Source organism: Saccopteryx bilineata, chromosome 3 (assembly GCF_036850765.1).
Source record: "Saccopteryx bilineata isolate mSacBil1 chromosome 3, mSacBil1_pri_phased_curated, whole genome shotgun sequence".
Taxonomy (NCBI): Eukaryota; Metazoa; Chordata; class Mammalia; order Chiroptera; family Emballonuridae; genus Saccopteryx; species Saccopteryx bilineata.
In genome coordinates this window covers 254705196-254720236 of record NC_089492.1, presented here as the reverse complement: position 1 = coordinate 254720236, position 15041 = coordinate 254705196, and the positions used below count along the sequence as shown (strand labels likewise).

At 39.5% G+C, this 15041-nt stretch overlaps 1 protein-coding gene across 1 annotated transcript in view; it reads left to right on the top strand.

Moving 5' to 3' along the window:
- Window positions 1-472: 472 nt before the first annotated feature.
- CMPK1 (cytidine/uridine monophosphate kinase 1) overlaps window positions 473-15041 on the top strand; it is a 37708-nt gene continuing 23139 nt past the window's right edge. The window contains exon 1 of the mRNA XM_066269267.1: window positions 473-739. Coding sequence (XP_066125364.1) covers window positions 569-739 — 171 coding nt within the window. The 5' untranslated portion in view covers window positions 473-568. The remainder of the gene's footprint in view (window positions 740-15041) is intronic.

Below are 15041 nucleotides of genomic sequence, written 5' to 3'. Positions count from 1 at the left end.
TCTTGGCTTAAATGTCACCTCTTCAGAGATCTGCGCTGACTGCCTTATCCAAATTACATTCATCCTTTGTTATTATGCCTCCGTTTATTCCCCTTCAAAGCTCATATTGCTATTTGTATTTTTCTTCTTTGTTTCTATTTGTATTTATTTACTTATTTGTGTGTTGTCTTGTTTAGGTCGGCTGTCTCCCCACTGGAATTTAAACTCCTTGCCAACAGAGACAATAGGTTCTGGTCTCGAGTGTGCCACGTCACAGACTCCAACACAGGCCTGACAGAAGGATGCACAGAATGAAGAACCGACGGACTGAGCCAATCAGTGAGCGAGCGGGCAGAGGAACAGGGAGGAGAGGAGGCGCGGCTCCGCGTGGAGGGCGCCGTGCGCCACCGCCCTGCGAGCAGTGGGAGCTCCGCCCCTTCCGGCCCCGGCGAGGACGCCTCGGCAGCCAAGGCAGCGGGGCTGTGGCGGGCGCCGGCTCGGCCCGCCCCCTTCTCGCCGCCCCGCCCCACCCCGCGCCTCCGCCGGGCCGGCTGCTGTCAGCTCCTTCAGCGTCCGGCGGAGACACTGTATGGTGAGCCGCTGCGGCCGCCGGCTGCTGCACGTCCTGAGCCTTAGCTTCTCGCCGCTGAGCCGCCGCCCGGTTTTCCTCTGCTCTCACCGCCTCATGAAGCCGCTGGTCGTGTTCGTCCTCGGCGGTCCCGGCGCTGGCAAAGGGACCCAGTGCGCCCGCATCGTCGAGGTGAGGCCCGGGTAGCTGGCGGTCTCCTGGACTTGACCGGACGGCGGGCCGGCTTGTCCTGTCGCTTCCAGCGTTCCGCGCCCCCCGGAGCCGCAGACTACGAGTCCCGACCATCATCGCGCCACCCGCGTGGCGGTGGTCGGGGGTCCTCCGACGCGCGGCATGTCGGGACTGGTAGTCCACGTCCGCCCGCCTCGGGGGCGCTGGGAATGGAGGGCGACGGCTTGGGGTCGCTTTGTTCCTTTCCTTATATTTCGGGACAGAGTTGGTCTCAAGAATGAGCTGAGAGAGAGGGATCCTGGGAGGGTCAGAATCCGGGGACCCTCAGCGCGCAGAGGTCGCTCAGTGTCGCTGGGTGTGGAGTAAGTGAAGGCAGCAGAAGCGCGGACTTAGGTTAGGCAGTCTACGCCTTCAGCTGCTTGCTGAAGTGCATTTCTCCAATAAGACCGGTTTTTCTACTCTTCCTTTTGCCATGGACTCTCTAAACTACGAACACTCAACTAACCAGCCTTTACCCTAGAAAGGAGTCCCGGCCGACAGGCTGTGATTTGTCAATAGCGCTTTCTGACCCCTTCAGTTGGCAGTACCAGGCTGGACGCTCAGCCTGTGTTGGAAAAGCCGTGGAGCCCAGTGCTGAGATCAAGCTTCACTTCAACCTCTGGCCCTGCTGCCAACTCACGCTGTGTTCATGGCCAGGTCACTTCCTCTCTCTGAGTCTCAGTTGCCCCCTCTAGAACATAAGAGGTCCACCCAGTTTTAAACTCAGTATGAACTACATTCCGACTCGGAAATTGTTACTTTTTTCTTTTTTCCGCTTCAAGTGGTGATAAGGTTACGACTTTAATTCTGTTAACAATTTTCGAACAGCTACGTGGTTATTTGCAGTGACACTGAGGAGAAATGCTTATTGGAGAGCCTGGGGAATATTTGGGAAGGAAGGAAAACAAGATATGTAGAAACAGAAGAGGCGACCAGGGGCGCTGTAAAACACTCAAAGAGTTCCTATGAAACTTGGTGAACAACGAAAGTTTTGACCCAGAACTTCTAAAATAATGCCCTCCTCTGTTGCATGATGTGGCTTATTTTAGCTTTAGGCTTTTACTTCTCTCCTTCTGTGTTCATACAATTCACTCCTGTCCTATATTTTATTCTCTAAAGAGCTTCCAGAAAAGTCGGATGGTAACATCTGGTTCATTATGTGTTCTACAGCTCTTTATAATAAGTGATCATTTTTAGGAATAAAAGTGGAACTGATTCAACCAAAAAAATACAGAAATATTTCCTCCTCATTTTTTTTGATTCTTTTCACTTTTTAGAACACAAGTGACAGATGGATGATTTCAAGTTTTTGTTTTATGTATGCTGTGACTCTTCTATGTTAATAGCATGATAGAGGAAGGAGCAGACTCCAGAGTCAGACAGATATGATTCAAACCCTAACTGCCATTTACTGTTTCTTTAGTCCTAGAGAAGGTGTTAGTTTTAGCTTGAGTTTCTCTGTAAAAAGGGAGAAATAATGAGTATCTAGTATGGTAATTGTAAATTTTAAATGAAGTGAAATATCTGGCACAAATAGATGCAAATAATTTTTTTCTCAATTTTAGAGTTCCTGTATTTAATTATGAGATTGGTTATTTTTACTTTGTAGTAGTGTTACTTTTTAAAAATTAGTTTATGACTGTTATATTTGAATGTACTTAAATATTTTATTCATGAATCATATATTGGCTTTAAATGTCCATACCCAAACTATAATACCCATGTTACTACACTGGATTAAAAATAATCAACACATTAAAAAATTATAATTTACACCTTAGGAACTATCTCTGGTTAGTAAGGGCTGAGAATATTTTAAACCTGTTAATTATCTGTTACAAGATTTCCATGATGAGATATGTTTTATAACTTATTATCTTATTCTTTAAGATTATATGTGTGTTTGTTTTTAGAGAGAGAGAGAGAGAAACATTGATTTTGTTGTTCCACTTATTCATGTCATCATTGACTGATTATTATATGTGCCCTGACTGGAGATCAAACCCACAACCTCAGCATTTTGGGATGACATTCTAACCAATTAAACTATCTGTCCAGAGCCATATGAGCTTAAACTGTTTTAAACTCATCTTTCATGAAAACAGTTACTCTTAATTCTAATTGCCATAAACATTAAGTTGATATCTGCAAATTCCAAATAGTTTATAATTTAGTAATTGCTATCCCCCAGTTGACTAAAGAAACAATGGAATATCTATGGTCAGTTACATCAGGTGTTTTTCTTTTCTTTCTTTTTTTTTTTTTGTGAGTCCCTTGTATTTTGATTTCAGTATGTTATTATTATATATAGGCAAACATTAGCTGAATCCCAAAAACTTGAATTTTTTGGAACTGAGTTTTCTGTAGGAAAAAAAATTGTATAAACAAAGTTAAACTTTCCAACTATCATGCCAATGCTAATTTAGCTCACAGGAGCCTTGAAATATGGCTGAGATAGAATTGTTTCTTTGGGAAAAGTACATTGATTTTCAACTCAGGCTGCCAGAAGTACATTTTAGGGTCCTGGCTTCAGAACCTGTGACTGTCTGACCCTCTTATGTGCCTTTAGGGATGAGAGTGTAACTGGAGGGAAGATAGTACTCCTTTTTCTTTCTGGCTTCTATTCTATCTCTGGTACTTGCTCTCCCAGACCTTGAGGAAGGAAAAGCAAAGCCGATACACTATCTTCTGAAGGTGTTCTGAACTGGAAGGAAAGGTTTGAGGGGTTTTATTTAGTTTTGACTTTTTCCATGTATTTATACTGGTCTTTTTCAGTTTTGTTTTATTTTCTAATTGTTTCTATTGTCTGTGTCCTTTCCCTACTTTAATTTGTTTTTGAAAATTAGCCACTTTTAAAATCAGTGCAATCCTCTTAGAGTTAGTGTTCAGGTTAGAGTTGTCAAATAACTTGTTTCCAAAACATGATGGGGACACTACCTTATTTTTGAATTTTTAAAATTAAACTTTATTTATATTGTTTTGACTCGAGAAATTATGGTGCCGTAACCTAAACTTGTCTTTGAAAATAACAACTACAATCCTGCATGTGGAATTAAACATCTGGAAGAGATGTTTAAACCTCCTCTCTTAAAGATGTTGAACATTTTGCTTACATGAACAAATTATGCTAAAGCTTATATCCATGCCAAATTGCTTTCTGTAGCACACAAAAAGCATTCATTCTTATCTTCTGTGTCATAACTTCCAAGCTTTGTGGGTAACTTGTATTTTAGCCTTCCTCCCTACTGTCCTTAGAAAGTTTTTGGGTGATATGACTTTAAGCATGTAGAAATCAGAAACTTGATTTTACTTATCTTTTTTTGTGTTTCAAGTGTTGAACATTGTGTTTGGCACATAGTAGGTGCTTAAATGAATATTTTTAGAGGGTAGTGGGTTGTCCTAAAGATATTTAAAAAAATTAGCCTGACCTGTGGTGGTACAGTGGATAAAGCATTCACCTGTAATACTGAGGTCACTGGTTCAAGACCCTTGGCTTGCCCGGTCAAGGCAGAAAAGAGAAGGAAGCTGATGCTTCTATCCCCTCCCCCATCCTTTCTCTCTTTCTCTCTCTCTCTCTCTCTCTCTCTCTCTCTTTCTCTCTCTCTCCTCTCTATAAAATCATATAGTAAACATATATATAGTAAACATTTTTAAAAATTTAGTCCCCAGGGGGCGCCCAAATAGCAGTTAGCTCTCCCAATTCTGGGATAGAAGGGTTTGAGAGACATAGCTCTCTGTCTTACTCAGATTTCTCATGTAACACTTCTGTTTACGCTCAGTGAATAAGTGGTACGGTTGTGAAAATCTGAGCATTTTAAAGTTTCCAAGCTCCAATTACAAATTCCTGAAGCAGATTACCACTCATAGAAGAAATTAGGAAACTCTACTGGACATTAAGCTTGCTTAATAATAAGCCTTTCTCCTTTTGATAGGATAGGGAGGAGTAAGAGATTTTTTTTTTTTTTTGAGAAAGTTTAAATGATCTGTAAAAGGGATAGCCCACAGAATTCTTAACTCTTCTGAAAGCACCACCTTTTTATTAAAAGTAGTTGTAAACGAATTTTTTTGTTAAGAACTGAGAGGAAAGACTATATTCAGACATTACTATCCTTTTGAGAGCTTTCTCTCTTTTTTCTTTTGCCTATTTTAAGTTAAAAAGGTTACATATTAGTTGGGAAAAAATCTAAATCTGAGGTCACTATTATTAATTGTCTGGTATTAACTGCTTCCTTATCTCTTAATATTCTTACAAATAAAAATGCAAATACATATCATTTTATCTCTATGTATAATTCTGTTTTCTGCTGAAGTATCATGGATATCTTTTCAGGCCTTTACATACAGATTTAACTCATTCTTCCTAGTAGCTGCAGAAAATTCTTAAGTTGAATGATACATAGTATGTTTGCACCATTCCCCTATTGATAAATATTCAGGAAGTTTTGAGGAATTATTTTGCTAATGCAAACAGTGCTTCAGTAAACTTCCTTGTGAATATAACATTGCATATAGATACTTTATTTTTGTCAGTAAATTTCCTAAATGTAGGTATCTGAAAAGTGGGTCTCAGTTACCCTTAGCTCAAAATAATCCACATACCACAGAGACACATCTTGGAGTGGCTCATTCTAAACCCCCTACATAGGATTGTTGAGTCAGAAGATAGGTGCATTTTTAAAATTTTAATTAATAATTGTCAGATTACTTTTCAGAAACATGTTATATTTATATCAGTGTAGTATTGATTCTGTGCTAGTACTGTATGATTATCAATCACTTTCATTTTTGCAAATTTATAAATTTTCTTTCTTGTATCTCTGAGTAACTTTTTTTCCCAGGAAACCCATTAAGGTGAAATGGCATTAGTAGGTTTTTTCTTTTTTTAAATTTCTCTGTACTTGTCATTCAGAAAACACTTTTTGAGAGCTAAACACTGTAGTAGTTGCTGAGATGAATAAGGCACAGACCTGCTATCAGAAGTTTACAGCGAGTGGGGAAACAAGGAATTTAATGTGACTACTACAGGGTAGAGCAGTAAGTCCTGTGATAGAAATATATTGTTGAGATAAGGAACGTACCAGTTTCAGCCCAGTGGGTCATGGAAGTCACCCAGGGCAGGTGATATGTACGAGCTCAATTTTGAAGGACAGCAGGAAAGACACAGCTGGGAGATGTGTGGGAATGGAGAGTACTTAAAGCAGAGTTACCCTTGCATCAGGTAATTGGAGGTTTCATTTCTGAGAAAAGCCCAGGAGAGTAAACCTATAAAAGTACGATTGACCCAGAAATACTTCCTGAATGCAAACCGTGCTGTATATGTGTGTTGGGATATAGGCTTCCGAGGGCTCTCAATTTAGAGTGGGCAATACACACTTAATAGAATTTTATGAAAAAGATATGAAAGATTTTTTGCAAATATTAAAGTTTAACATGAAGTTGTTTTAAACCTTTTATCTTTTAGTTTTACCTCTATCTAGATTGTAATGTCTTCAAGGGTGGGAACTCTGTCCTTCCCGTCTTACTCCTTCTACTTACTACTGCATGGTGTTTGAAATGTCTACTCATTCTTCAGATCTAAGCTTAATAAAGATATCCCCAAACGCTAAAGATTTCTTCAGCCTCTCAATAAATGTTTTTCACAACCACGCTAGTCCAAAAGAAATACCTAATAGTTTTATTTACTAAATAATTAGATCCAAACAATACTTAACAAATATTTTCTAACAGTAGCTGTTTGAAGAAATAATACATGTAACTTAAAAGAAAAAGTGGCAGTTTTCTTTCCACAATTACTTACTAATGGGTTGTAAATGCCTTTTGGGCACTGTAGTTTCTTATACCTTGGAATTAGATTGGACACTTTCATTCTCGTTTCCTTTGCCACATTTTTATGTGGTGCTTGTTTTTTGTTTTTATTGATTTTAGAGACACAAAGAAAGGGAGAGAAAGAGAAGCATTCATGTGTTGTTTCACTTAGTTGTGTGTTGACTGGTCGCTTCCCATCTACGCCCTGACCAGGGAGAGGGAGAGAGAGAGAAGCATCCATTTGTTGCTCCACTTAGTTGTGTTTATTGGTTGCTTCCCTTGGGCCCATGGGCCATGCTTCCCATGGGCCATGACCAGGGATTGAATTTGTAACCCTGGTGTTTTCGGATGATACTCTAAACTGACTGAGCTAACCTGCCAGGGCCTCATATAGTACTTGTTTTTATCACAGCAACCACCCACCAAAAAAATCAGCATTACAAAGATATGTCTTCAAAAAGAATGTGTTATATAATCTAAAGTTGAAACTGAACTACCCTGAATTCGTCATTCACATGATTTCTAACAGACATCAAATATTGCTAATTCCCATCGAAATTTAAACTCAGAACACTTGTGAATTTGCTGCTGTGATCCAGGCACTTTGGCATACAGTTTGGGAATCATGAGCTTAATTGTCTCTGAAACCAGTTCTCACATGTTCAGATGAGATTAGATTTCTCTACTGTAATCTCTCAAATTACTTCATCACATCTATCCATTTGTAATTCTGTTGTCCTTTAGAACAGTGGTCCCCAACCTTTTTTGGGCCATGGACCGGTTTAATGTCAGAAAATATTTTCACGGACCGGCCTTTAGGGTGGGACGGATAAATGTATCACGTGACCAAGACAAGTGTCAAGAGTGAGTCTTAGACGGATGTAACAGAGGGAATCTGATCATTTTTTAAAAAGAAAACATCGTTCAGACTTAAATGTAAATAAAACGGAAATAATGTAAGTTATTTATTCTTTCTCTGCGGACCAGTACCAAATGGCTCACGGACTGGTACCGGTCCACGGCCCAGGGGTTGGGGACCACTGCTTTAGAACATTTATCAGTTTGTAATTCACCTTTATTTTTATGGTTATTTGATTGTCTTCCTGTGATAACTTAAGTTACATGATTTATAAGAAAAATACATATTTGTAATACTTAAGTTAAATAAGAAAAATATATATTTGGTCATTCAGATGACCAAAATGTATTTCTGATACAATCATACACCACATCATGACATACTGCCTAGTGATGTAGCCATCTCGTTTTTGGTGATGCTGCTCTATACAAACCTGTGCTGCCAGCCATGAGAAAGTCTAGTACATAATACTTGATAATGAACATAAATGACTGTTTACTGATTTATATATTTACTATACTTTTTATTGTTATTAGAGTCTGTTCTTTCTACTTATATAAAAAAATTTGCTGTAAACCAGTATGCTGTGTTATGCCAGCATCAGCCTCCCACATCTCATGTATACTGCATATCTTGGTTGTCATTTTCTCTTGTGATTGATTTAATCTTATGTTTTACAAATTTGGTGTAGTCTACATGTACAGTCTTTATAAATTCTATAGTAGTATACAGTAATGTCCTTGGCCTTTACACTTACCACTCACTCACCAACTCACCCAGAGCAGCTTCCAGTATGTTCATGCTTGTCCTTCTGAGTTGAAATTAAGAGCATTTTAAGCTCTGACCATGTAGCTCAGTTGGTTAGAGTGCCCTCCTGATATGCCAAAGTTGCAAGTTCCATCCCTGATTAGGGCACATCAACCAATGAATGCATAAATAAGTGGAACAACAAATTGCTCTCTCTCTCTCTTCCTTCTTTTCTCTAAAATTTTTTTTTAAAGAGCATTTCAGAGAAGTTGCTCTAGTAGTGGGACTCTTTAGACCAGGTTAGATAGAAAGGGTGGAGACGGGGAGAACTGTCTTATTCTTTGTGTCATGTTGCCCAGATTACACTGACTCTTGTTAACCTTAAAGCTAATACTTTTAGCCCAGTGCCATATGAAAATGTATTTGCTCTAACATTATAGTTGCTGTAACCTGACAAATCAAGAACATTTTAACAGACTAAATTTGTGATAAGAGCATTTAGAACTTAATAGAGAACAGCTGTGACTGGACATATTTATTTTTGCCAACAGTGTTATGCTGCCTGGTGAACAAAGCTAACAAAACATCACTTTGGTAAAGGAAAAAGCACCACTTGTTACCTACCATTCTCAGAAACTTTCACTATGAGGGACTTGGTTTCATGAAACATATGTTCCATACCTGATTTCCATCAGTCTTCTCCAGAAGGCCCATAATTGGTTCCATTCATCATTAGACTATATTCTATATCAATGAGCAATTAAATATACCTAACTTGGGACACGGAAAAGACTGCTTCCCTGCCTACTTTCTGTTTGGAACTTACATAATGTATTAATCATTGATGTTGCCATTGGAAACTATTGTGTTTAATTTGACCTGTAGGATTTACCTTTATGATTTACATTTAGGTAGATAAAAACATGAATTTTTGTTTTCTTGGTGTCTACTGGGAGTAGAGAGACAGCCCAGATGTTGTTTTGATTATGTAATTGGGAAATGACTTAATTTAGGTTTTTAAATAGTAGAAATTTTTATTTGCTACTTAATTAATGATTTTTGGGTGAGACAAGTAGAAATGGTGTCAGAAGTGAAGAATGAAGCAAGGATGGGCGCTATCTGGCTGAGTGGTGGGTCAAACATACCTGACTCTTTGTGTTGGATCAAGTTCCTGATCTTATCTCCATGCTAGGGTACAACAAAATGGTAAAGTCCATCAACTGTGTGTCTCCTTTTTATTTTCTGCCAGCAGATTCTGTATTCAAAAGCCATCATAGCGGCCCTGGCCGGTTGGCTCAGCGGTAGAGCATCGGCCTGGCGTGCGGGGGACCCGGGTTCGATTCCCAGCCAGGGCACATAGGAGAAGCGCCCATTTGCTTCTCCACACCCCCCCCCCTCCTTCCTCTCTGTCTCTCTCTTCCCCTCCTGCAGCCAAGGCTCCATTGGAGCAAAGATGGCCCAGGCGCTGGGAATGGCTCCTTGGCCTCTGCCCCAGGCGCTAGAGTGGCTCTGGTCGTGCAGAGCGACGCCCCGGAGGGGCAGAGCATCCTGCCGGGTGGATCCCGGTGGGGCGCATGCGGGAGTCTGACTGTCTCTCCCTGTTTCCAGCTTCAGAAAAAATACAAAAAAAAAAAAAAAAAAAAAGCCATCGTAGCTTGAAGGCAAACGACTCTTATCTTTCTTTCACCTAGGAATGACTTCAGGGACCCACTGTGGATTAATGGAGTCACTTAGAGTCAGGAGCCTAGTTTCAAGTGCCAGTTTCTTCTCCACTAACTGGTAAATCAGCTTATCTCAATTTCCTCTTTTGTAAAGAGAATGGTATGGAAGTAGGAGTCTTGCCAGCCCTAAAACAGATCTATATCCTAGATGTCAGCATTAGATAGCATGTAATCCAATATAGTCACATTTAAGAGGCAAATTATCCAATCACCATGAATATATACCTTCTTTGCCATTCTATCTTGTATGAATAAGAGCAATAAGGAATTGCATTTATAAATTCCTGTTTTATTTCATGTTTCTATAGAACTTTAAACTGGTAACAAAAATGTGTAAAGGCAGGAAAAATAGCTTTTTGAAATAGAACAACTGTATGGTGTGTATTTTTTTAACTGAAAAGATTTAAGAAATGGGATATAAGGGCTAACTTTCTTACAATGTAGACTTTGAAGTCAGATGTTTGAATCTTAGTCTGCCACCTATGACTACACTGCTGAATCTTCACTTGTCAAGTGATGATAATGCCAACTTTAATGGGGTGTTTCAAAGATGAAATAACACTTCTACAGTGTTCAGCACAGTATGTGGTATTCAGTAACTGTGTAAATGGTAACATTTATATTTTAGAAAAGATCTATAGAAAAGAATTCAAAGACTAATTTGGATGGGTAATTTTGGGGAGTATTATATTCCCATTGTTTACAACAGCATAAGGAAATGATTATCTTCCCCCCTTTTTTAAAGTAGGCTCATACTCTCTGGATATCTGCTTTTCACTTACAATATTGCAAACATTATATAATAAATGTACTTTTACCATATAATCTATATAATAATATTAGAATCTATAGATTAGGAGATATATTAATTAATTACTTATTTTGGAAATTTTGTTTCTGATTCTTCAGAAATTGTGTTCTATGTTTTTAAAAATATAACTTGATTGAGATATCATAATTCATATAAGATAAAATTTACCCATTTAAAGTATGATTTATGCCCTGGCTGGTTGGCTCAATGGATAAAACGTCAGCCGGCATGTGGATGTTCTCGATTTTATCCGCAGTCAGGACACACAGGAGAAGAGACCATCTGCTTCTCTGCCCCTCCCTCTTCTTCTCTCTCTCTTCCCCTCTCACAGCCAGTGGCTCAATTAGTTTTAGCATCGCTCAGGGCACTGAGTATAGCTCTACTGATTCAGCATCTGCCTCAGATGGTGTTGCTGGGTGGATCCCAGTTGGGGCACATGCGGGAGTCTGTCTATCTCCCCTCCTCTCACTTAAAAAATAAATAAAAGGAGGCCTTACCTGTGGTGGCACAGTGGATCAAGTGTCTACCTGGAATGCTGAGGTTGCTGGTTCAAAACCTACGGCTTGCCTGGTCAAGGCATATATGGGAGTTGATGCTTCCAGCTCCTCTCCCCCTTCTCTCTCTCTCTCTCTTCTCTAAAATGAATAAATAAAAAAAAATAATTTTAAAAAGGATGATTTAATGATTTGGTATATTCCATTATTAATTGTTAAAAAGTGTGACAAAATAAACGTGAAATTTTCATTTTAACCATTTTAAATGTACAATTCAGTCGCATGAATTGCATTTACAATGTTGTACAACCATCACTATTTCTAAAACTTTTTCATCATCCTAAACAGAAACTATACTGTTAAACAATAGCTCCCCATTTCTCTCTTCACCCAACCCCTGGTAATCTCTAATCTACTTTATGCCTATTTCTGGTACTTCATATAAATGTAAACAAACAATACAGTATTTGTCCTTTGTGTCTGGCTTATTTCACTTGGCATAATGTTTTCAAGGTTCATCCGTGTTAGCATGTATGAAAACTTGATTCCTTTTTATGACTGAGCAATGTTTTATTGTATGTATATATCACATTTTGTTTGTTTGTTCATCTGTTATGGACACAGGCTGCTTACATCTTTTGACTGTTGTGAATAATGTTGCAATGAACGTTGGCATACAGCATCTGTTTGAGTCCCTGTTTTCAGTTCTTTCGGGTATATAGCTAGGAGTGGAATTGTTGGTTCATCTGATCATTCTATTTAACTTGTTAAGGAACCACTAAATTGTTTTTCACAGCAGGTAAACCATTTTAGGTCCCACCAACAACAGTCAAGGAGGGTTCCAATTTCTCCATGTCCTTACCAACACAATTTTCCATTTGTTTCAGTTTAACCATCCCATTAGGTATGAAGTGGCAGCTCATTGTGGCTTTGATTTACATTTCCCTAGTGTGAGCATCTTTCATTTACTTGTTAGCTATTTGTATATCTTCCTTGGAGAAATGTCTATTCTAGTTCCTTGACCCATTTTAATACAGTATTTTGTTTGTCTTTTCATTATTCAGTTATAGGAGTTATTTATATATTTTGAGTATTAAGCCCATATCAGATACGTGGTGTCCAACTATTTTATGTTTAACTTTTTGAGTAATTGCCTGACTTCCAAAGTAGCCGGCACAATCTTACACTCCCACCTGCAGGGAATGAGGGATCCAATTTCTCTATGTTCTGTGCTGGCTGACACTTAACTGTTTTTTGTTTTGTTTTTTAATAGCCATCCTAGTGAGTGTGAAATGGTGTCCTAGTGTGGTTTCGATTTTTTTCAACTTACTGATCATTTGTCTCTCTTCTGTGGAAAAATGTCTATTTGGACCCTTTGTCCTTTTTTTTTCACCCTAGAATATAGTCTTTGCTCATTTTTTTTTTATAATTTTTGTAATGCTACTTTTTTTTTTTTTTGTATTTTTCTGAAGTTGGAAACGGGGAGGCAGTCAGACAGACTCCCGCATGCGCCCGACAGGGATACACCCGGCATGCCCACCAGGGGGCGATGCTCTGCCCATCCGGGGCGTTGCTCTGTTGCAACCAGAGCCATTCTAGCGCCTGAGGCAGAGGCCACAGAGCCATCCTCAGCGCCCGGGCCAACTTTGCTCCAGTGGAGCCTTGGCTGCGGGAGGGGAAGAGAGAGAGAGAGAGGAAGGAGAAGGGGAGGGGTGGAGAAGCCAATGGGCGCTTCTCCTGTGTGCCCTGGTCGGGAATCGAACCGGGGACTCCTGCACGTCAGGCCGACGCTCTACCACTGAGCCAACCGGCCAGGGCTTCTTTGCTCATTTTTTAAATTGGGTTATTTCTATTTTTATTTTGAGTTGTAAATTTGTTTATATATTTTAGTGGTCCCTTATCCAGATATATTATTTATAAATATTTTCTTCTATCCTGTGGGTTTTCTTTTAATTTTCTCAGTAGTGTCTTTGGAAGCACAGAAGTTTTTCATTTGGATGAGGTCTTACATCTTGCACATTAGGACATAGTATGCTTTTGCCCTGTGCCAGCCAGTTCATTGCCAACAGGAATCCCTGTTTTGGGGTGTGGTGAAGAAGGAAACTTTATTCAGTGCAAACAACTCAATTGTGATACAGCACCGCTGTGAGAACAGCAGGGCTGTGGAACAGCTCAATGGTGTTACAGCTTAATTATGAAGGAGCACAGCTGAGGAATAGTCCTGCTGTTAGCCAGCCCTGATGAAGCCTAAGACAACTTGCTCTGCTGTGCTCTGCTCTGGCAGACATCTTTGGTGTTCCAGTTGGGAAAACACAGTCTTCTATCTTTAATGGAAAGGGAATAGTACCCTCTCCAAGCTAGAGGGGAGCTAACTTAAATAGAAGTCCCTGCCCTGGTCCCTAATTAGTCCATCAGACTCCAGATCCTCACAGTTCGATTGATCCAAAAGGCACTGCTCTGACTGGTTGGTCTGCTCATTGGCAGAAACACAGTGCAGAAAGATAGTTCAGTGAAGGAGGCAGGCAGTTTACAGATTCCTCCATGACGTGTGGTTTGCCTGAGAGCTCCTGTGTAAAAATGGCCGCTACACTGGTTTTTTTATTATTATTTTTCAACCCAGTTAGCTGCATGGAACCCTAAGAAAGTAGGTATCTTCATTCTCAGGGTCCACACTTTCTATTGCCTATTGTGCAGAGATTAAAAGACTGATAATTGAATCCAAAACTACAAAAGAGGTTTAACTGTGTCTAAATTGTGCCTAAGACAGAGAGTTGGAAGTGGAAGAGAGAGGGGGATAATGGTAGATGGAAAAGAAGAGCGTAACAGATTCTTATTACTTGACTGATTCCAGAGCATAATTAGGTCCATGTCAAGTCAGACTAGTGGGGTGGGAGAAGTTGCCTATTGTGCAGAATGGTTTCCACCATTCTTCCTGTTGTGTAGACAAGGCAGGAAAAATTTTTTCCCATAAAATTTTCCTATTAACTTAGTAGTTTTCCAGACATTTCCTTTACATGAATAAGGTAAGCTCTAATCAAGAACCCAGAGTCTCTTCTAGTACTCAGTTCTTTGTTACATAAATGGATACAGTTACCTGTGGTCAACATTAAATCCCAGGTTGGGCAAGCATTTGATGGCTATACCATCAAAATGTATCTTCTTATAGATTGAGCAAAAGGCATTCACGAATGGAAGTTGTATACCAAATTTAAATATGTACTACTTTTTAAAAACATATTTATTTATTTTAGTGAGAGAGAAAGGGGGCAGGGACATTGATGTTCCTATGTGTGCTGACCAGGGGTCAAACCAGCAACTTCTGTGCTTCAGGACAAAGCTCTAACCAACCGAGCTATCTGGCCAGAGCAATATGTACTACCTTTTAAAAGCCAAATGATGATTTTTCTCACACTTCCTTCTATTAATTAGCACAAGCCGATGGACTAAAAACAAAGATAATTTTTTGTTGCCTAAGCAAGATTCATTTTCTTTAAAATATATATTAATTGGGAGAGGTTGCTTGGCACAATAAAGTTCTGAGAGTGCTTCGGTGGGTTATACTGGAGACTAGTAGTAGTGTGGATAGATTGTCTTTGCCACGGAGGTGCCATTTTCAAAACATCTTATAATTTTGAACTCTAGTGTCTAGAGTAGGACTTCGTTGAAATATGTTTCCTTTTAAACCTTTGCTGCTGTGCCTTTTGGATCCTCCCAACTGAGTGTGCCTCTAAATTTCCATCTGTTTCTAGGCTATAAAACTGGACTGTTTTCTCTCTCCTGTAACTCTTGAATTCATGCTCCTGAAATGTGTTTTTGTGTTGCTATA